Source organism: Triturus cristatus, chromosome 9, assembly GCF_964204655.1.
Source record: "Triturus cristatus chromosome 9, aTriCri1.1, whole genome shotgun sequence".
NCBI classification, from domain to species: domain Eukaryota; kingdom Metazoa; phylum Chordata; class Amphibia; order Caudata; family Salamandridae; genus Triturus; species Triturus cristatus.
In genome coordinates this window covers 169,010,958-169,034,292 of record NC_140592.1, presented here as the reverse complement: position 1 = coordinate 169,034,292, position 23,335 = coordinate 169,010,958, and the positions used below count along the sequence as shown (strand labels likewise).

The 23,335-nt window shown below is 47.0% G+C and overlaps 1 protein-coding gene across 1 annotated transcript in view; it reads left to right on the top strand.

The window, feature by feature from the left end:
• Nucleotides 1–23,335, top strand: part of DNAH12 (dynein axonemal heavy chain 12) — a 1,449,067-nt gene that overhangs the window by 170,946 nt on the left and 1,254,786 nt on the right. Inside the window, exons 10-11 of the mRNA XM_085624669.1 lie at nucleotides 21,152–21,308; nucleotides 21,410–21,501. Coding sequence (XP_085480795.1) covers nucleotides 21,152–21,308; nucleotides 21,410–21,501 — 249 coding nt within the window. The remainder of the gene's footprint in view (nucleotides 1–21,151; nucleotides 21,309–21,409; nucleotides 21,502–23,335) is intronic.

Genomic DNA, 23,335 nt, shown 5'->3' with positions numbered 1-23,335 from the left:
TGTGACTAAACAGAGGTCTAGAAAGACACATTTCTCATCTGTAGTCAAGTCATTTGATAAATAATGCAAAAGTGGGGCACATCTAGACTTGAACATAGTTTTCTAGTATAAAACCCTTAATTGTTTTCAATACCAGGTTGCCCTGTTCTGATTAATTCTGCTTATCATTAGCATCCTCATTTTTAATTAGAGCAGTAAATCTGCTTAAACCAGTGAATTTGAAATAGGGCCTAAGAACCTGGTGTAGATACAGGAATGAGTAGAGTCAAAAGCATCCATTGGACACTAATTTCAGATGGAGGAAAACAGGCCCAATGTCTAACAGGGTGCTGTGAAATATAGAATGTATGTACACTAGGTCACTGGATTAGGGCGTCCTGTCACCTTAAAATGTGGTATGAGGAGAAATCGATGTTACTGGGTAGCAATCTCCTTGACCTGAAAATTTGGTATGGGAGTGAGGAGAGGGGGAACTTGAATGACTCTTGCCAACTATTCCAAAAAGTTAGCCTGGGCAGTGGGGAAAGAAAGAGCCCCATTTTGAAATCTGAAAATGCAGTATGGTGGAGAGGGATTAAAGTGTAATGACATAAATAGTGGCATACATTGTGCGCAAAAGGCTGGATCACTGGAGGAGGGTAACATGTTGATTCATTTCATTGTTAGTTAATCAGAGTGACCTGCAAATGCACCATTGAGGCTGAGGGGGTAGTGACATGTTGAGAAGTTAGACTGCCAATCCAAGCAATCTGAAAATGTAGCAATGTGGGTGGCAAGCTTCGAAGCCCAGTGATAGAAAGTGAGGTTCTCGAGGAGGGTAACGTATTCGTCCCATGAATGCCAAAAAACAAGAACTTGAAAACATTGCATGGAAAAAAAACTGGCTACACCCTATGATGCAGAGCACAGTGTCTGAAAAATGTTGTGTGTAGGTTGACATGTTGTGTTCTTGGAGTGGCACGCCATGCATAGGGAAAAGATTGCATGAGTAGGGAGTTTGTGTGTGTGCTAGGGTGTCAAGCCTGGAGCCCCTAAAATGTGAACTGTAATGTGGTGAAAGAGGATACTACTGGATCATCAGAGCACTAATCCTGGAAATCTGAAAAGTGCCTGTGCGTGTGGGGTGGGGGTTCAATGGGGCATGCAGAAGACACCCTACAGCCATACCATCAAATGAAAGATAAACGGCAGGCATGTGATGTTATGCCTTCTGGATTAAAAATATTCCAAGTGCCTACTTACATACTTTAGTGGGCCAAGGTTTGTGAACAATTACACTAAACCTAAAACAGCACTGTTGTAAAAATAATTTGTGGGTAGAACCATTGTATCTTCATATGACACATTTGGAGTTCTTTGTATCACAAAAGCTTCGTCATGAGAGAGTTGGTGAGCTGATGCACTCTGATTGATGCACCTTCGCTCAGTCAGTGGACCCCAGAAGACTGTGAGCAGCATGGCCAGCAACCTTAGAATGAAGTGTTATTCTACTGAAGAAGGACTATTATCTTGAAACACATGTCTAGAGATACACACCACTGGCTGCACCAGCCATGGTAAAACACAAGGCATTTAATTATAGTAAGTGTTATCATGCACTGCATTTACCATAACCCATCTGAGCAAACTGGGCTCTGGGATGTCAGGCAGTGTGCTTCCTCCCCCCTGTGTTTTCATGCGAGAGAGTACTAATGATATGGACCGAGGCACCACACGGAAATAGAGGCATTGGCATAATAACAAGGCTCATTGTTATGTGCATATTTGTATCTCAGATACTTAGCTTCCTGGAGATAAAGGCGCAAGCCCTGGGCATTTAGTGTATTGGGTGCGATGAAGATAAAACAAGAGCGAGATTGCTGGGGTTCCTGGCATCATAGCACAATGGGGTGGCAAAATCTGTTTGACCAGGCTTGAAAATATAGACAAAGGTGAAACATGTGGACAAGTTAGTGAAAATGTGGACAGTAAATCACTGCTATATTGCCATATCTTTTTAATCCATTTGCATGAGGTTTCCCTTAATGTAAGGGTTGAAATTAAAATGAAACATGCAAATGGTGAATGTTATTGTGCACGTGTTGCTCCCTTCACCCCTTCCTCAGTCACCCTCATTGGTTGTCATCTAGGAATAGACTAATGACAAGAATGATTACATTTGATAAAGTATGAATTAAAGAAACAGGTTCAAATTAAAAAGGTCTTTTAGATGGATACATTTGAAAAATATAAGTTTGTCTCTGTTTGAAGTATGAAATATATTCTTAAAAATCTTCTGTAAAATGCTTTGGGGAAAAAAGGAAAACATGATATTTAGGATTAAAATGTGCTTGAGAGGGAGTCCAGTCTTCAGGTCCAGAAGATAATAAAATGATCTTAAACTTGGCCTTTAGCATGTTTCACATGGAATGTTTTGTGTGCTAGCCTTGAGGAAATACAAAACCTCCGGTTGCAGCTTTGAAACTGCATGGGGTACCAACTGAGAGAGCGGTGCCCCTTCCCTGAGCTTTTGCCAGGTTGAGGTGAGGCTCCATATCCGTACAATAGGGATAGGATCAGTACATCAGCTAAACTCACAGCAGGATTACAGTTTTGTATTTCAATCTTATTTTCAGCACTTTGTTCTTCGCTCTTTATGGCTGAAACATGTAGACCTGTTTTCGTCTCACACATGCTGTAACATAATTATGCTGCAGGTGCGCTGTTTTAATCCTGGCACCAGGAACGAGTTAATAAAGTTTTCCCCTTCGTTCTTGGTAGCTAGTTTTAACACCACTACCCGCACTCTTTGTATTATTGTTGCGCTGAGCTCTTCACCCAACCAGTTCGTCTTCTCTCATCTGCTGCATTTAGTACATGCAAAATAGAGCAGGAACAAAATATCCCTGAGCTCCTCCCTCTCAGTGAAGGAGTTGTAGCATTTGGCGGGGCTAGGTTTCCCTGCCAAGAGGAGAATCCCAGATGATGAAGCATGCCACCGTTGTTGGGTGATGGGATTCCATCCTAAAGGAGGGATTCCCCCATAAGCACCGAGAAACAATTTCTCGTGTCTCTTCTTAGTTTGTTGAGTCAGACCCAAGCATTCATTATATTTGTATGATTATGCAATGTCTCCGTTGAATATGCTACTTTCACCCACGTTGTCGCCGTCTACAACGACAACAACAACTTCAACGCCGTTCCGTCCAGCCACGGACACTTTGGTTTTGCCGTGGATGGTCACAACAACAACACCGTCTATGATGGAAAAGCAAGAGAAAAAACAAAAACATGAGAAAATAAGGCACCTGTTAAAACACAGAGGGCCAGATGTAGGTAACTTCAATCTTGCGAGTCCTTAATAGCGATTTTTACCGAATCGCTATTAAGGACTCGCTAAATGGAATGTAGGTAGGAATCGCTAAAATATTAGCGATTCCTTAACGTTCCTTAATAACGAATAGGTAATTGAGATTCATTATTAAGGAATACCTACCCATTCATTCCTATGGGCTAGGAGGCCCACAGGAATGAATGGGAAGATATTCACTATTAGCGATTCGATATTACCGAATCGCTAATAGCGGGAGCTATTTCAATGGTGCCAGGGTGTCCAAAGGACACCCTGTTGCACCCCTGAAATGTGCAAGTGTGCACACGTGGCACACATACATGCCCTAAGGGCATGGATGTGTGCCACATGACACATTTAAAAAAGCAAAAAAGTGCTTTTTCAAAGGAAATTGCTACTTACCACCAACTTGAAGCTGAAGTGCACTATTTTTAGTGCTACGTGCATTGCATTTAAGGAATTGGTATTTCCGATTCCTTAAATGCAATGAGCAAAATAAGGAATCGCTATTTTGCGATTCCTTATTTTGCAAGTAGGTTTCAACTCGCCTACATTGCACTCAGCCAAATACCGGTCGGTAACGCAGAAATTCTGCGAATTTCTGCATTACCGCTCTGTATTTGGCCACCTACATCTGGCCCAAAGTTTATTGACCCTAAAGAAATCGTTAAGCTAGTTAATAATGTCATTAAGATCAAGGATTTTAGAATTTGGAACCTCAATAGACTTGTTTAATTTATGAGAGTTAATGATATAAAATTAAATATACTGAGATGTTTGTCTCTTGGCAAGAATCTGAATTCTACTAGTAAAAGTGGGAAATGTTAAGAGTTATAGTTTAGTAACAAAAGAGTTGGGAAAAAGTTTTTCTATTTATCGATTATGAAACTTTCCTTTCATTGTTACAATGCCTTAATTCATCTGTGATATTTATGTATTTATATATTTTTTTGTTAGACAGAAGATGTGTGGTATTTTATGCTGATCTCTATGCCCTCACATCTGTTGTAGCCCTGTCTTATCATTCTTGGAATGTTTTGATGCTCTTCGATGAGGATTCCTATGTTGACCATTGGAGGGAGTTGAAGGAGTTGGTGGATGAGGGTCAATAAATGGCACTTACCACTAAAGCTGACTCGTGCGATCCCTCTGCTGTGGCTCATCATCTTCACAAATATATAGAAAAAATAATCGGTCTGTGGACGACATGACAGTCAATATTTAATGGACAAAACTTGGAGCCATATTATGATATGCATGTTGCTATTCTATTAACTATTTGCATTAGGAAATGTATGATGAATAGCACCCCATAAAGTGTGTGTGACAGCATAGCGATGATAAAGTACATTTAAACCAGTGTAATAACATATTCGATAGAGACTTCTAGCTGCAGATTCCTTACCCCTGAATTTCCCAGGTGTCAGGCTGGATCCTGAAACTTTTGATCGAGCTATACCCCTTGCACCCGCCATCGGGTGGCTCCATTCGGCTCTGCATAATGTCATTGGCAACGTTACTGTCAGTTATGATGTGGCTGTCACCTATATAGGTGCCACCCAGGTCAGTTGTTTTCTTTCCATGCCAGATAAGCGCCGATCCGGGAAGAGCTACCCCTCTGTCACTTTTTGACAGGCTTTTTTCGACTTTTTGTCGACTTCGGAATTTTTTCAAAACATTGTGTGAGGATGTCTTTGAGGAAGGCAGGATTCAAACCATGAGGTGCCTGTCACTGCATGATGTCGGCAACCGACCGCCACATCATCTGTCTTTGGTGTCTCGAGGGTGACCACGATTGGAAGTCGTGCTTGGACGATGGGGCTATGGCTCCGAAGGCCTTGCTGGAGCAGGCTATGAAGCTCCTTGCGGCCCTGCAGTCGACACCATCCAACGAGACTCCGAGGAGGATCCGGACCCGATCGAAGAAGAGGAGGTCATGGGTTTGCTCTGGAACCCGAAGTCTTCTTCATCCCACTCGAGGTCCTCGGGACACTCTGAAACGAGGCACAAGAAGAAGTCCAAGCAGAATTCATCTTCGCCTCAACCTTCGTTCGTCGATGAATGAGGTAAGGAGCATAGATGCTCTAAGCACAGTTTTGCGGAGTTGGAGCCAGGATCGACTTCATGCCTCCCTCCCTTTGCAGAGCCAGAGCAACTCCTGCTCGAATTAAAGATTTTTACGTGGCCATGCGCCACGTATTTTAGTGGGCCGATCACTCTGGTGAGCCCTCTGCGTCGGAAGGGGCCCAATCAGATTTGATGCTGTTGGCTCCGGTCACGGCACTGGTGGGGCCTCAGGGATCTGATCCGGGATGACATCGGTCGTGCCATCACGACCTTCCCGGCTGTCGGACCCGAAGTCGATGCCAGCCCCATCCTTATCCCTGACGACACAGAGTTGGAACGGCGTTGCTCGCCGCTGATTCCGACATTGACAAAACCCAGGGGTTCTATGTTGTCGCCTGAACATTTTGATGATGTTTTAGGCTTGGGAGAGGAATGGGAGAGGTCTATGGATGCTTCTGGACACCAGGATGTCACTGCAGAGCAGATGGACTGGTATGGGGAACTTGGGGAGGCCAGTGGACTGGATGCATCCCCAGATACTGGCATGCTCTCTCCACCATCTGTGACTATGGAGAAGGGGTATCTTATGTCATGGTGGTTAAGAGGGCAGCAGAGGTCCTTGGACTAGAGTTGCCCTCTGTGCAGGTCAGCACTAATATTCTGACGAAGTGCGTCAACCTGGGGCTTCCCCCTCTGAACCCTTTTTGCCCTTCAATGAGGCACTTACTGATGTCCTTCTCAGCACGTGGTCCAAGCCTAGCACAGGGGCTCCTGTGAATAGAACAATTGCACACCGCTATCGCCCGGCTCTGGGCGACCCAAAGTTCCTCAGCCAACACCCCACCCTTGAAAGCTTGGTGGTGCAGGCTTCTACCTCCTAAAGGGCGTTCCCTTCCGTCCCTCCAGATAGGGAAACGAAGAGTCTGGATTCACTTGGAAAGAAGATGTTTTCTTCCTCCAGCCTGGCTTTGCGGTCGATGAATGAATATATGACGTTACAACGCAAACAATTACAATGCATGCTTTTACCACACGGTTTTTACATCGCAACTACCATTACATCGCATGATTTTACAACGCATGCTGGGCCACAGGCGTTACCTGCGGTTCAAGGTAGGCTGCAAGTACTTTCAGTTTACCGTGCTCCCCTTCGGCCTTACAGGTGCCCCTCGGGTGTTCACCAAGGTGATGGCGGAGGTCACAGCTCATCTTTGCAGGTTAGGGGTGTCAGTCTTCCCCTGCCTCAGTGACTGGCTGTTGAAGGCGTCCACACCCCAGGCTGTCGTCTCCCACCTTCAGACTACGGCGGACCTCCTGCATTCACTGGGGTTCTTTATAAACATGCAGAAGTCACACTTGACTCCTTCTCAGACGCTCCCTTTCATCGGGGCTGTTCAGTTTCCTCCAGAGCAGCAAGTCCAGGATATTCAGGTTATGATTCCGATATTTCAGCCGCTATCGGTGAGACTGATTCTGAGACAGTTGAGCCCCATGGCCTCCTGTTGGTAAAGCATGGCAGGTGGTGTATGCGGGCTCTGCAGTGGGACCTGAAGATCCAGTAGGCACTGCATCAGGGCAATCTCACCTAAGTGGTCCAGATCTTGGAAGGAACTGCAAGATATCTGCAGTGGTGGTTGACGAACCGCAATTGGGTCAACAGCAGACCCCTCTCCCGTACCCAACCAGATCTCACATTCATGACAGATGCATCACTTCTGGGATGGGGTGGTCATCTGGGAAAGACAGAGATCAGGGGACACTGGTCTCCTGCGGAGTCGGGGCTCCACATCAATTTGTTGGAGCTTTGAACGATTTGATTGGCATGGAAGGCATATCTTCCCTCTGTCAATGAGAAGTTGGTGCAGGTATTCAGGGACAACACCGCCGCCATGTGGTACTGCAACAAGCAGTGCAGGGTGGAGTTGTGGACCCTTTGTTGAGAGGCCCTGGGTCTCTAGACATGGCTGGAACAGCATTGCCTAACCCTGGTAGTTCAACACCTGGCAGGATTTCTGAATGCCAGGGCAGACAAACTCGTTACAACAAACAAATGATGGACGGAATGCTGACAATGCAGACATTCTCCCCCAGTCAAGAGATCTGGGTTAAATCCATCGTTCTTTTGCCCACCACGCCACCCCAGTTCAGACATGGCCATATGCAAATCAGTCTTGACCCTGTGCCTCATGGGAACAGTCCAGCCCGAACTGCCAAGCCATGTCTTCCCTGGACCGGAATCAAGCATCCTAGGACCGGTTTCTGGCTATCAGCCGTCATCAGCCAGGATAGCTTGACTCCAGTGGCGTAGTGAGCACGGGTCCCACTTCTGGGAATACCCATCCCACTTAGGGCGAAAAGCGTTACAACAAACAAATGATGGACGGAATGCTGACAATGCAGACATTCTCCCCCAGTCAAGAGATCTGGGTTAAATCCATCGTTCTTTTGCCCACCACGCCACCCCAGTTCAGACATGGCCATATGCAAATCAGTCTTGACCCTGTGCCTCATGGGAACAGTCCAGCCCGAACTGCCAAGCCATGTCTTCCCTGGACCGGAATCAAACATCCTAGGACCGGTTTCTGGCTATCAGCCGTCATCAGCCAGGATAGCTTGACTCCAGTGGCGTAGTGAGCACGGGTCCCACGTCTGGGAATACCCATCCCACTTAGGGCGAAAAGCGTTACAACAAACAAATGAAGGACGGAATGCTGACAATGCAGACATTCTCCCCCAGTCAAGAGATCTGGGTTAAATCCATCGTTCTTTTGCCCACCACGCCACCCCAGTTCAGACATGGCCATATGCAAATCAGTCTTGACCCTGTGCCTCATGGGAACAGTCCAGCCCGAACTGCCAAGCCATGTCTTCCCTGGACCGGAATCAAGCATCCTAGGACCGGTTTCTGGCTATCAGCCGTCATCAGCCAGGATAGCTTGACTCCAGTGGCGTAGTGAGCACGGGTCCCACGTCTGGGAATACCCATCCCACTTAGGGCGAAAAGCGTTACAACAAACAAATGATGGACGGAATGCTGACAATGCAGACATTCTCCCCCAGTCAAGAGATCTGGGTTAAATCCATCGTTCTTTTGCCCACCACGCCACCTCAGTTCAGACATGGCCATATGCAAATCAGTCTTGACCCTGTGCCTCATGGGAACAGTCCAGCCCGAACTGCCAAGCCATGTCTTCCCTGGACCGGAATCAAGCATCCTAGGACCGGTTTCTGGCTATCAGCCGTCATCAGCCAGGATAGCTTGACTCCAGTGGCGTAGTGAGCACGGGTCCCACGTCTGGGAATACCCATCCCACTTAGGGCGAAAAGCGTTACAACAAACAAATGATGGACGGAATGCTGACAATGCAGACATTCTCACCCAGTCAAGAGATCCGGGTTAAATCCATTGTTCTTTTGCCCACCACGCCACCCCAGTTCAGACTTGGCCATATGCAAATCAGTCTTGACCCTGTGCCTCATGGGAACAGTCCAGCCCGAACTGCCAAGCCATGTCTTCCCTGGACCGGAATCAAGCATCCTAGGACCGGTTTCTGGCTATCAGCCGTCATCAGCCAGGATAGCTTGACTCCAGTGGCGTAGTGAGCACGGGTCCCACGTCTGGGAATACCCATCCCACTTAGGGCGAAAAGCGTTACAACAAACAAATGATGGACGGAATGCTGACAATGCAGACATTCTCCCCCAGTCAAGAGATCTGGGTTAAATCCATCGTTCTTTTGCCCACCGCGCCACCCCAGTTCAGACATGGCCATATGCAAATCAGTCTTGACCCTGTGCCTCATGGGAACAGTCCAGCCCGAACTGCCAAGCCATGTCTTCCCTGGACCGGAATCAAGCATCCTAGGACCGGTTTCTGGCTATCAGCCGTCATCAGCCAGGATAGCTTGACTCCAGTGGCGTAGTGAGCACGGGTCCCACGTCTGGGAATACCCATCCCACTTAGGGCGAAAAGCGTTACAACAAACAAATGATGGACGGAATGCTGACAATGCAGACATTCTCCCTCAGTCAAGAGATCTGGGTTAAATCCATCGTTCTTTTGCCCACCACGCCACCCCAGTTCAGACATGGCCATATGCAAATCAGTCTTGACCCTGTGCCTCATGGGAACAGTCCAGCCCGAACTGCCAAGCCATGTCTTCCCTGGACCGGAATCAAGCATCCTAGGACCGGTTTCTGGCTATCAGCCGTCATCAGCCAGGATAGCTTGACTCCAGTGGCGTAGTGAGCACGGGTCCCACGTCTGGGAATACCCATCCCACTTAGGGCGAAAAGCGTTACAACAAACAAATGATGGACGGAATGCTGACAATGCAGACATTCTCCCCCAGTCAAGAGATCTGGGTTAAATCCATCGTTCTTTTGCCCACCACGCCACCCCAGTTCAGACATGGCCATATGCAAATCAGTCTTGACCCTGTGCCTCATGGGAACAGTCCAGCCCGAACTGCCAAGCCATGTCTTCCCTGGACCGGAATCAAGCATCCTAGGACCGGTTTCTGGCTATCAGCCGTCATCAGCCAGGGCAGACAAACTCAGCCGTCGATGCCTAGCGGATCACGACTGGTGTCTCCAGTCGGAGGTGGAGCAAGGTCTCTTTCAGCACTGGGAAGAAATTGGTTAGATCTGCTCACCTTGGAAGAGAACGCGCAGTGTCAGCTTTACGGCGTGCTTGAGATTCTAAGGCAGCTATTGCTCGGCTGCGGCTTTTGGCGTGAGGCCTTCTGTACGCCTTTCCGCCCATACCACTCATGCCCAGGGTTCTGAAGTAGATCAGGAATGACCGGGCCCAAGTCATACTTGTGGCTCTGAACCAGGCGAGGAGAGTCTGGTATCCAGAGCTTCTGAAAATCGATTCTCCAATCAGGCTGCCGCTTCGGGAGGTTCTTCTGTCGCAGCAACAGGGTCCTCCACCCAAACCTGTGAACTCTGCGCCTTCATGTGTGGAGACTGAGCGGCAGCATTTGATGGCTTTTGACCTTCCTCCCGAAGTATGCAACATTATTTTGGCAGCCAGTTGGCTCTCCACTAAGGCGATATACGCCTCCTGTTGACAGAGGTTTGTATTATACTTTACAGAAAGGTATTTTTACCCTTTTCCTTCTCTTTCCACTGTTTTTCTATTCATTCTAACCCTTGCCCAGCAGGGCTCTGCTTTGGGTATTCTCAAAGGTTACTTTCTGTTCTATCCAATTTTTTGCGGCTGCCAGACCAACCCTCTCTCTTTAGATCTCTGCCTATGCCCTTTGTTTTGTCTGTGAGGAAGCGTCCCGGAAGCCTACCAGTAGCCCCGATCCTGTCTCCATACCTCCACCTGGGTTCCTTTCTTCCGGGGAACAAATGGTGACAACAGAAGTCGAAAGAGGACAACAGTGAAAACGGACTGTCCTTCCCTTACATAGGAAGGAACCAAAGTGAAAGAAGTGGTTGATCCCTGGAGGAGCGGAGCCACGCCAGGAATGTCCTAGTCCGAGGCAGGAAGAGAAACGTCTGTTAGGCCAATAAAAGCAGAGGAGAAAACATCGGAGGGGGGTGTGTTCGGAAGCGGAGAAAAGGAAGTGTGGATAGAGTGACCCGATTGGAATCAAGACGCCGGAGGAGAAGACGCCGGAGGAGAAGACGCCGGAGGAGAAGACACCAGAGAAGAAGACGCAGGAGATCCAGAGCCTCCAGAGGAGTTGTGTGACGACTGGTGGGTTCCAGAAGACGCGCAAGAGCTGCCACAACTCAGGAGAGTTGCGGCAGCAAGAGGTAAGTGATTCGGGAGAGAGGAAGGTGGGGCACATCAGGTGTTGGCTTGCTGTTAAGTACCCTGAGACCCCGGGATGGGGAGAAACCAGAACGCTTACAAACGGTGTCATTTTTGCGTTATGTAAAAGAACCCCCCCCCTTCACGGACCCTCCAGCGACTCTTTCACAGTGGTGTGGTGGTAGCAAAACAGTGCCCGATAAAGCACACAGGCTCATTGCTCCTTTCTTTCTTTTGTGTTTCCAAACTCCTGCAAGAGGTAAACCTTGGGAATTCCACTGAGATACTCAAGAAGAAGTGAAGGACAACTTCTATCCTATGTGTCAACCCCTTCAATAAGATAGGAAGCAACAGAGACGGTGTGAAGAACAGTGCCTAGAAACGATCTGAACTCTCCAAGTGTAATACCTAGAGAATATCCTGATACCAGTGGCGGCTGGTAACATTTGAAGGTGCCGGGGCGTAAAATTATTGTCATGCTGCACCGTAGCGAGCGTAGCGAGCGAGCCCGAAGGTCCCCGAACAACCTAAAGGGGTTTTGATAAAAGAGTGGACAAATGGTGCATTTTCAAGCAAATTTGAGAATGCAGGAAGGTTAATAAAGCAATTGTGAAAGCGCAGTTATTACATTTATAAAGAGATGTCATATAATATAGGTAACTTATTCAGTATAGGACTCTGCTTATTCAGTATAACCACAGATCTTCATAACAGACTCCGGGATACAATGCATTTCTGAGTACCTGACAGATGTTTTTTATTTAACAAACAACTAAACATCTGCACTTCATGTGCATTTTGTGATTTGCATGAGGTACATGTTCTTTGCAGCAGGCACATTAACCTTCTGCACTACCTTTCCATGAGTCAAAACTTCCACTAGACAAAACTCTGATCTCTCTCTAGGAAAAACATTAACCAGCAGCGTTATCATGACATTTTTATTTTTTCTGTGAATAAAATCAATCTAGCCACTTTGTGAACACTCTGACTTGCTTTATTTCGATTTTTATTTACTTTTCATAGTTTGAACCTTTTATTCCCAAAGCGCACTGTGAAAACAAAAATGTTGACCTCCCCCATACTACTACAAGGAGACTGAGGCCTGTTGCTATATAACAGCGTCGTAGAAACAGCTCTCTTTCATAAATGAACTCTTTAACCACAACAAAAATAAAATAAACCTCTTACTTCCCACTGACACCACCCTGTTCAGAATCGTTCATACCGGGTTAACTATATCTTCCGATTGGAATACTTCTGAAGTGCCACATAAGCCCAGCTAATGACCTCCTTGTGAAGCTTAGAGTCCAAATTCAAGCTTCAAAGGTTCTGAAATGCACTTCCATACATTTAGACATGTTCCTCCCTAATTAATATCCCATCACCCCAGTCTGTGAGTCAGAGTGCTGTGAGCTCAACCGTGGCAGAGCTGCCGCTGATTGGTGTAACACTGTACAGCAAAACACAGACTGCTGGCCCTTCCTGTATACATCAATAGTGTGCAGTATAGTGCAGCGCAGCAAAGCAAGTAAAACACCACAAAGTATAATGTAGCAAAGCACAGCACAGTCCAGCAAGCCTCAGAACTGGGGAGCACACATAAGACTGGTATAGCAAGCACAGTGCACAACGTTACCGCACAATACAGTACAGAAAACTATAGCATACAACAGTGCGATACAGTGCAACATAGCACACGTCAAAAGCACAAATTCGGACATCCGATTCAATACGGGAAACCCCTTGGCACTCGATTAGAGCAGTGAACATCAAAGCAGAATGTACCATAACACAACAATAGACAGCACATTAAAGTACAGCCCTGTACGCAATGCAATGCAAAACAGCAGCGCTTAATAGAGCACATCCTTATTGAACCCTTCCACAATATGTAAATGTCTTTAGACCTATTGCCCTGTATGTTCATGATTGGTGGCATTGGTGTTGCTTTCTCTATATATGTGAATTTATGGGAACTATGTCTCATGTGCATAGATTATGTGTCTGTGGTAGAGCATATGTATTGGCTATCCCGTTGGTTTTCAGGACTGGCTTGACAGTGCAGCTGTCTGAAAGACCTATTGTTACCAATTCTTTAAAATGCACAGTGTACTTTGCCTCTATTCATAGGAGTGTTACTCTTTCATGTCGTTCTGTTGGCTGTTTGGTGTATCACTCAGTCTCCTGTGGAGTACCTAACAATGTAATGCGTGACAGATTAATTTACATCTGTACAAGAAACTTAATCATCACATGTGGCTTATTACAAAATGTGCTTTAGCTGGAAAGTCCCCCATGAACTACAGACTCACAGCAGCACTAAAATGCTGATGGATATTTTCTATTCTCTGTTAGGCTGCAATGACTTTTTACTAATGAAACAGAAAAAAATGAAGGAACAAGATGTCTGCAGGATGCAATGCAAACCATCCTTTGGCAGGATACTAGTGATGTGCAAATTGAGGTTGCCCACTGCTTAATTTGTGCAGATGGTTGCAGGTGTCGGGCTTCATCTCATTATCAGATTTTGATCCAAAGCAAGAAAGTGAAAAGCAATGAAAAGCAGAATAAAGAAAAAGAAGGAAGATAAAGATAGCAAAACTCTGATAATGGGAGAAGCAGAGAGCAGAAAGATCCTACGAGCAAGCTAAAGAGACAGAGAGCCACATTACTCAAAACTGAGTACTGAGAAAGCTAAAGCTCTCTCTCTGCCACAGGTTTGTGCTTAATTCCTGCAAGAGGTGAAGCCCGTGGCCAAGATGGTGACCAGGCAGTACGCAACAAGAAGAGGAGAACAGCGACTGAGCCCAGGGCGGACCTGAAAGAACCTGATCCGCTGTGAGCTTCTGACCTAACGTGGGTGCTGGTAACCAGTGAGTGAGGGCTGTGGGGGGACCAGAGACTCATTGGACAGGCCGCCCAGAGGGCCGTAGAATGCTATGGTGCTGTGGGAGCCTGAATACCAGATTTGCCCCTCTGAAGAACGAAAAAGGAGCAAGCCAATACCTGCTCTCAGGAGGTGGCAGGCCCTACTTGCCTTACGTGAAAGAGACACCTGTGATGAGATCTGGCCCCTACACCAGAGCACCCTCGCGCTCCAGAGGGGACGTGCCCCTGCATCAATGGATTCAGTTGAGAAGCAGTGAGTGTGTCCTCCCAACATGCAACCTGGGCCACCCCGGGGGCACCCCTTGCGCATTCTGACAATGCAGTCAGGACAAAGCATAACTCAACAAAAATCACCGAAGGTGACCATTGCACAAACAGCCAAGACCTTAATGCCATCGAGGACCCAGGCTGTAACTTGCAGTATTCTGCGCATTCCTCATTGCAAAAGGACTGCACCAGCATCAGATATGAGGGCTGTGCTGTACTTTCTAATCCTTGGTCCAAGTGGCATTTCAAGCTATACACAAGACCAAGCAAAACAAGGCCCAGCACGGAGAGCTGCACATGGAAGGGTGGTAATGACTTCAACTACAGGACGTGCTGCTTAGCCACACGGAGTCCACTCTGGACGCGCACACCAGCAGGTTTGTCAACGTCCTAAGTACCATACAGGATGCTAAACCGTCTTTAGGCAAAAATATCCACCATGGTGTGCAACGTAAACCTATTATCAGCGGATCACAAACAGTTAGACTCCCCAGACTTCACACGCCGTATGTCCTCGTGCTGTCAGTTTCTCACTTTGTGGTCCAGGTTGAATGTTTTTTGTACCTAGTCTTTGGAGCTCGTGTCCTGAAGATGTGGCAGCCGGGATGAAAAAAACCCCTAAAAATCTGCAAATTCAGCTCCAGTGAGAGGGGCACACTACTTAAATACCAAGAAATGTAAGCCAACTTGCCTGCCCTCCCCTTCCTTCCACCAAATGCATAGTTTGGAAGAAGGTTAGTCAGTGCCAGCGAAACAGGCCATCGTTTTAATTGAGTTCTCTGACAGCGATACCTGGGGCGCCATGATGCAGAAACGTGCAACTTTAGAGCTTGTAGGATGCGGCGGGGCGAAAAAAAAGCTGTGTCCATTTACATTTCTAAACGCTGGCTGCTAAAATAGATAACATATTTCTGTGTTTATAAATCGTTGTGTGAGCAAGGATGAATCCTTTCCTAGTCAATAGGGCGGTGTGTCTCAGATGACCCCAGAAGCATCGAGGTGTAGGCCATTTGAAAAGCTAAGGAGGGTGACTCGGGGGTACGCGCGGTGGGGGGCGGTTAATTAAATAAAACAAAAACAAATAAACTTACCAGGATGAGGCATCTCCTCCGCCGGTCCCGCGTCACATCACGTCTCCGGGTCCTCTCATGGCAAGTGGCAAATCATAAGATTGGATGCGACTGGGGGAGGCTAACTTGGCGGTATCCTGCCATTTGATAGGGCATGGGGCGACTGTACGTCACCGCCCGAGCAGGATCCTATCTTCAGGCTCCTGCACTACACTAGGCATGCGCAGCATGCCTAATGTAATGTCAATGGAGTGGGGGTGCTGAAATAAAACGCGCTCTGCTCGCAGATGCGCAGTAGGAGTCCACTTCTGGACTCCTGCTGCTCTCGCCTGCATGCGTGCGCTGTGCGTATGTTGAATGACTCTGTCATGCGCACTTCAGGCTGTGAAGCAGCTGCCAGCACAGGCCAGAAATGTAAATAGACGAATCGCGTCTGCCGTCTGCTTACATTTCTTGCTGCCTGTGAGCAGTTTTTCCTGTTGATTCTGCCTAGTGGGGCGCCGCCCTGGCGCCCCTATGGACCAGCCGCTGCTGCCTGATACAATAACCACTATCTTGTTATTGCTTCTATACGGCCTCCTCGATTCTGTTTCCGCCCACCCCCCGACAATGCCGCAGTGGGACTTTAATTTAGTCCTCACTTTTCTTATGTGTGCTCCCTTCAAGCTTTTACACAACTGTCCCTTCCAGCTACTTACCATCAAAACAGCCTTTCTAGTGGCGATAACCTCTACCTGGAGGGTGAGTGGGTAGCAGGCGCTATCTTGAACGCCTCCCTACATGATGTCTTTCCCAGACAAAGTGGTGCTTTCCAACTGTGCTTCATTCTTGCCGAAGATGGTGACCAAACCAACTGGGTCAGTCTATTACACTGCCCACCTTCTTTGCTCCCCCACTACCCTCTAAGGAAGAGGAGTGACTCCACCGTCTGGCCCCAAAAAGAGCGTTGCCTTTCTACCTTGACCGCACAAAAGAGTTCCGGGTGGACGACCAACTCTGTGGGTTACGTGGGAGTCAAGAAGTGGTGGGCAGGGCAGAAAAGGACTATTTCTTGCTGGGTCGTTCTTTGCATTAAGATCTGCTATGCCCTTGCTAAGAAGCAGCCCCCGGAGGGATTAAGGGCCCATTCCACTAGAGGAAAGGTTGCGACTACGGCCTTGGCTCAGGGTGTCCCAGTCCTGGACATCTGTCAGGCAGCAACGTGGCCATCTTTGCACACGTTTTCCAAGCACTACTACCTGGACTGTCAGGTCCAGAGGGAGAGGTCTTCTGCTTGTTCGGTCCTACAGGACTTCCTAGTATAAGGTATCAGTCCGCAACCCACCGCCGGGATGGTATGGCTTGGGTATCTAATTCAAAGGTAAGGAAAATGGAGCTAGAAGTCTCTATCAGATGAACAAGTTACTTACCTTCGATAAAGCATTATCTGGAAGAGAATGTATCTAGCTGCAGATTCCTTACAGGCCCACCCATGCCGCCCCGCTTTTCGGACTGACTTTGTTAGGGCTAGGGTTACTCCCTTTTCAGGGCCCTAGTTTTGCACACATTTTCTTCAGTTACTTCGTGGCTCTGCGCTTCTGGCGTGGAAAAAAGTACTGACGTCTGTATGCCTGGGTGACCCCGGCGGCGTCACACTGAGCCGAATGGAGCCACCTGACGGCGTGCGCAAGTGGAATTGCTTGAACAAAAGTTTCTGGATCCAGCCTGAGGCCTGGGAAATTCAAAGGTAAGGAATCTGCAGCTAGATAGTCTCTACCAGATAATGCGTTACTGAAGTTAAGTAACTTGTTCTTTATGAATCAAGAGATCTACCACTTATGCACCAAGTCAAAGAGATTTGTCATTCTGGCACTCATTTATGTGTCCTAATAGCAATTCATCCCATTGTATTGCATTTTGCGTTTTCCTCAGTACCCTCTTCTCCTCTCGCCGAAAAGCCTGGTTCTCTGCTTCAGCCCAGAGGGCCCGTGCTCTCTCCTATTTACTCAGTGGGGGGGGGTGTAGATGTCTTACATATCATAGTGATCTTTCTCTTCGTTAATAGCAGAGCAAGGTGTAGGAATCTAGTTACCACTCTACCTTTTTGCACATGTGAGAATGCGGCACTGAAACATCTAGCCACATAGTAAGGATTTGTCCTACCAGTTATATGTGGTAAGTCTCTTCTTACTCCCTCTCAGAAGACTTCTACATCTGGACAATCCCACAACCATATGCTTCAGGTCAGATACAGGGATTCAACAATGAGAGCATTGTGAGCTGGCCCCAGAGCAAATATTACTATTCTTATAGGGTGTTAAAATGCCTTTTGCAGGATATTAAATTGTAGGAGCTTAACACGAGCATTGTGTGAGACCTTATGGGGATATCATCATATTTTTAACCAATATGTATTATTAAACTCACAGGCTATGTCCTGTTCCCACTTCTTCCCACTGGGACCAGTGACAGGCCAGTATGTTGTAATATTGACCTGAACAGCAAACTAACCAGTTGCTTGCCCATCCCCTACTGCATGAATAGTTTGCACAACAAAGTACACTGTAAGTTTGTTGTGTATAACAGTCCAAAACGTTGTAAAGGCTCTCTGTAGTCTCCCATGCAATAGGATTTGTCAACTGTGGAGGCCAGTCTTTTCATGTTAATCTTGACAAGCGAATCTCATAGCCTCCCTGAATATGCCCCACACTGTCGTGACTGGCACCTCTTCCAAATTTACCAGTTTAGCCGAACATACACCTCCTGCCTATGTCGGTAGGTCTTTTATTAGAATCATTGGTGCATGCAGTCTCACTGAACGAGTAAGATCACATTTCACTAAGCAACCAACAGCAACTTTGACTAGTAGAGTGAGCCCCTTAGGTGTAGTGTTTCCAGGGAAGAGTACTGTCTCCATTGCTGCATCACTTAGCTGCATACATTTGTATTCAGTTCCAGCGAGGTTGTGTCCTGCCAACCATTTAGAAGCTGATTGGAGCTGGTCTGCTATTATTATGAAATCTGTTTATTAGCATTTGTTACTTTAGACACAGCATACATCATAAATGCAATAGCCCACAGGCAATGAGTCAGGCCCTCAGAGGAGTATCCGTCAGTCATGAATGCGATGAGCCACGGGATCCATCGCCACTACGAGGCGTGGGGTAAAGCAAGCCGATACATGTCAGGGCCACCGCCCGCAGTTAAACAGATTCATGGTACGACCAAAATAGAGTAAGAGAGAACAGGTGAAACAACAGAAGCCCAACAGAACAGCAGCAGCAGGTTCGATCTCAGACCATACGACCCACGGAATATCCCTCCCCCCCAGTCCATCCCCCCCCCCAGGCCCGGCCCCCCCCATCCCCCGTGACATGTCGTTTTATGGAGGGCAAGCGTCATTGTCCACACGTCCGCCCGATTCGGCTAGGACCTCCCCGCCAATCCCCAGAGCAGTTCTCCCCGACCCACCTCCATTCCCCTCCCCTCCAGGGAGCGGCTCCGCAGTGTGTGTCCCACAGAGTCCCAGGGCATCCCCATCCAGCTGTATCAGGGCCTGCAAATGTACGTCCCATTGAGTAGCTATGGGTGTGCGTCTGAGGCCTAACGTTTCTTCTCGTAGGAGGGCCGTACCCTCCGCCCCCGCCCACACTAGTAGGGAACTCCGCCACGCCTGCACCCGAGGGGGCTCAGCCGCCTTCCAGCGCTTAGTAAGTAACCGCTTCGCCACGATCAGGCCCAGATCGAGGAAACGACAGGCAACCTTCGTGGGGGGGGTTCTACGAAACAAGTGCAGCAGGCAGGCCGGCCAGTCCCGTCGCGCCAGCGGACCGACACAAGTACGTAACGCTCCATGCACCGTCCGCCAGTATGAGTCGAGCGCTGGACAGCTCCATAACATGTGCACCAATCCAGCATCCAAGGCCCTGCAGCGTGGGCATTCAGCGTCCGCCCGGTGGAAATAGCGATTAATGGAGTCGGGAGTAAGGTATGCTCTGTGCAGTATGAAGAACTGGATTTGGCGAAACCGCAGGTTCCTGGGGACCCGTGTGGGCCCCCGCAGTATATCTCTCCATTCCTTGTCGGTCATGGAGCGGTCCAGATCCACCGCCCATTTACCCCGTAATGGAGACAGGTCCACCGCCACCAGTGTCCGAAAGGAGGCCGCAAACCAGCGGATCATGTGGCTGCCCCGTCCCATGACGTGGAGGTACTGCATCATGAGGTGCTGTGGCGGCTCCTCCTGAAGAGCACCCCACCGGCTCGTCAGCGTCGCGATTAGCGAACGGTGACGGAGGAACTGACCGGCCGTTAACCCCGTTTCCTCCGCCAGTTGGGCGAACGGTATAAGCGCACCATCGTGGTAGAGGTCCCCCAGCGTGCAGATATCCGCCGCATGCCAGTCGGCAAGCTCTGCCGGGCGCAATATTCCTCGGCCGCTAGGTGAACCCTCGATCGGTATGGCGGGGGCATATGGGATATGCGACCTAGTCAAGTAGAGGGCACGCCGGTAGCACTTAGAGTCCACCGCCACTAGAAGGGGCCCCGGCTTGACCATTCTGGCCGTCGGGTGGAACAATGCGATAATATCCGTCAGGGGGAGCGGTGGCTCCGTGGATGCCGTGTCATCCCTCTCCCGATCGGCCAACCACCTGGCCACCCATTGCAGCTGCGCTGCTAGGTAATAGTGATTGGAGCTGGTCTGCTATATGATAATACCTTTTAGAATTTAGAGCCACTAGCCCCCTTCTTTTAGGGAGTAGCTTGAGTTTTTTCAATGCTGTTCTTCCCCCAGTTGCCCATACAAGGTTGCCCAACATTCTGCCCAAATCACAAAATAAATATTTAGGGCTCATCACTGGGAGAGTGACAACAGTTGTGGCAGTACCTCCATTTCTGATATTGCGATCCAACCAAACACCAACAATGGCAGAGAGGACCAACATTTTTTCTGCATTCTCAAAAATCGTATATCCACCAGAATACCATCTAAATTATCTGGATTACTGTGGTAAATGTACATGCCCAGAAAACAGAAGGTGTGCTGTCCACCTTCCAGCTCCACTGCCTTTTGTGAAAGAGTGGGACTTAATGGGACTATCCACGATTTACCCCAACTAACCACCAAGCTTGAGATGCCCTGAAACACTGACAATAACCTAGGTATTGATGACAAGTCGCCATTTATGTATCTCACATATAGGGGGTTTGTCATCAACATATAGGGTAATGTAATGCATAATTTCTCCCTCTTGAGTCTCCATTACTCCCCCAACCTATGCATCATAACTAACAGGCTGTTAGTGGTCAATGCTAAAAGCAAGAGGGACAGAGGGCGTTGCTGGCGTGTGGACAGAGGACGCCCCTGGTGTGTGGCCCAATTAATTAGTTACTTATTTGAAGCACTCACTTGCTACCTAATAAAGAGATAGCTTACACGTCAGTGTTGATCAGTAAGCTCCACAACCAGTTGTTACCAATACCTCAGTTGTGGTCAAGCAACCTTATAGCTCTTTTATTATTGGTTCTAGATGCATAATTCTAGTCCTTGTTCGAAAAGATGCTCTTCAGTCTGACTCCTTTTAAATTATATTGTAGATTTTGTTCAATCGCTGGTTCACAGAATATTGTAAGCAAGATACTTACAGAGGACTTTGATAAGTCACCTTTCTGCCCTTGATTGTTGGTGGAACAAAGTTGTTAAATAGAAATGTTCATGCACTTGTTTGACACTTTATTGTCACTGACAGTCCAATATGTATGTTTATTTATTAGAACATTCAAACAGTCCAGTCGTGGCTCTCAGAAAGCAGCTCACCTGTGAATCTTGAAGCCAAACTTTCCAGAGACGTTATAAAATGGGCTACTGAATTCCTTGAGCGTGCCATCGATACAAATTTCCAAGCACCGAGGAAACATTTTGAATCATACGGTGAGAATCAAAAATATATTCAGTACTTGACTCCAGTTTTGAAAATATAACTTCCTAATATTTCTCTATATTGTGCTTTTCAATTGAATTTTCTCTTACAGTTGAAAGATTTAGTTGGTTGGTTGATGGCACAGCAGATACACAGGTTCAGACCTTTCTAGGAGAAGAACACACCTTCGATGAATGTACTGAAGTAAGTTGTAATAGTGTTTTTGAATGTGTAAAATAATAATTTTCTGTGGAATATTTAGAATCATTTGTACTACAAAAAAGATGATACGTTTGACTACCAAGACATTGAATTCGTGATTGTGACCCATGATTTCAGCAGACAAGACCAGAAAAGGTTAGTTTGTTTTCTGCTCTAAAGTCGTTTTCATCTTCTGAAGAGGAAAGTTTTACTCCCCCAGTGAAAATGAAAGCTGTGCAAAGTTCTTTATTGACAGCTTTGAGAAACATATGCTGACTTAGCCACTGGGTGGCGAGGTGTTCAAACGTGCAAAATACAAAAGAATATATTGAGTAGGAATAATTGAGTTACAGTCAAAATACTTTATCCTACTTGCTGAATCAGGTTCTCATTTGGATTTTGACCAGTCAAATGCTATGGGAAATTTAAATTCAGTTATACATCACTGTCACAAAAGGCGTTTCCTAACTCGAGATTATCACATTCCTTTGGGCTTTATCATTAAATTTATTTTGGTTAAGAATCATAATGCATAATGGTTTTCACAAACTTACACAGATAGGGGCCGATTATGATGTCGGTCGGAGTTGCCTCCGACCGACATTATCATGGAATCGGGACCGACTGACCTCCGGTCGGTGGTCCCGACCGCATGATTACGATGCGATCACATTTCCCTATGAGAGCTACTGCTGCAGCCGTTAACCACCTGTAGCACAAGTTCCCATAGAGAAATTGGAGATTGTGTTCATCCCTGTACTGTGTAGCAGGACGTGGTGCAGGGATGAACCCCCTGGGCACCATAGTTACCCCCTCGGCCCCCAACTGGATGCCGTAAGGAGAAGGGGGCCCTCCAAGGTGCCCCCAAACTCGCTTTCCGACAGGCTTTCCATGTCAGATAGTTTGGCATGAAAAGCCTGTTGGAAATAGAGCATCGTAATGCCAACGGCGGGAACAGCGTCAATTGGGATTACGGACCGGTTTCCGGCCAGTGTAAATTCCGACAACCAGATTGAAATTAGGCTGTCAGAATTGATACTGTCGATGTCGGTCGGAAACCCCCCGACATTGAAATAGGCCCCTTAATTTTAGGTATGCAAATATATACAAAGAAAGTACAGTCATCCACAAACACAAACATTTTAAAAAGTGGATGCAGTCCATTCAATAACCGACTGGAGTTTAAATCACTATGGGAAAGTTATATAAACACATACACTGATCATGATATCTAGTTCACGACACCGTAAAAATACATTAAGAGAAAGGCTCCAATTTTTCTAATAATTGATCATTGCATAAAGTTAATAAACATTAACCTCACTCTTAAAGCATGCTTCAAAAACATTGCTAATTTACACAAATCCATATGTCAGCATCAGTTGATAGGAATCATATCACCATTGCGCATTAGTTAATATAATTTTTCTTGAGCATGAGGGTATGAAAATTCTTTTTATATTCCTTTATCACACACAAAAGAAAAATATGTGGGCCATGTCCTCTTTCATCAGTACTGCATGAGGCCAGATGAAAGATATGTTTAATTTCCTTTTCCTTTCTCTCCCTCTTTCTGGTTACGTAATATTGGTAGTAAACCCATACGTTTGTGATCAGCATCCTACCTTCTACAAAATTAATAATAGTATAATTCTTTCCAGCTACTGATAGGTAGATGAAGATATTTCTTTATAGTCATGATCATAATAGGTTCCCTAATCTTTGCTCATAGATGCAGTTTGTATGTGAGTCTCCCAATGAGATCTTTGTGTCTTTGGAATTGTACAAGTGATTAGAGAACTAAATATCCATTTTTAGTATAGACAAGGATCCCGGT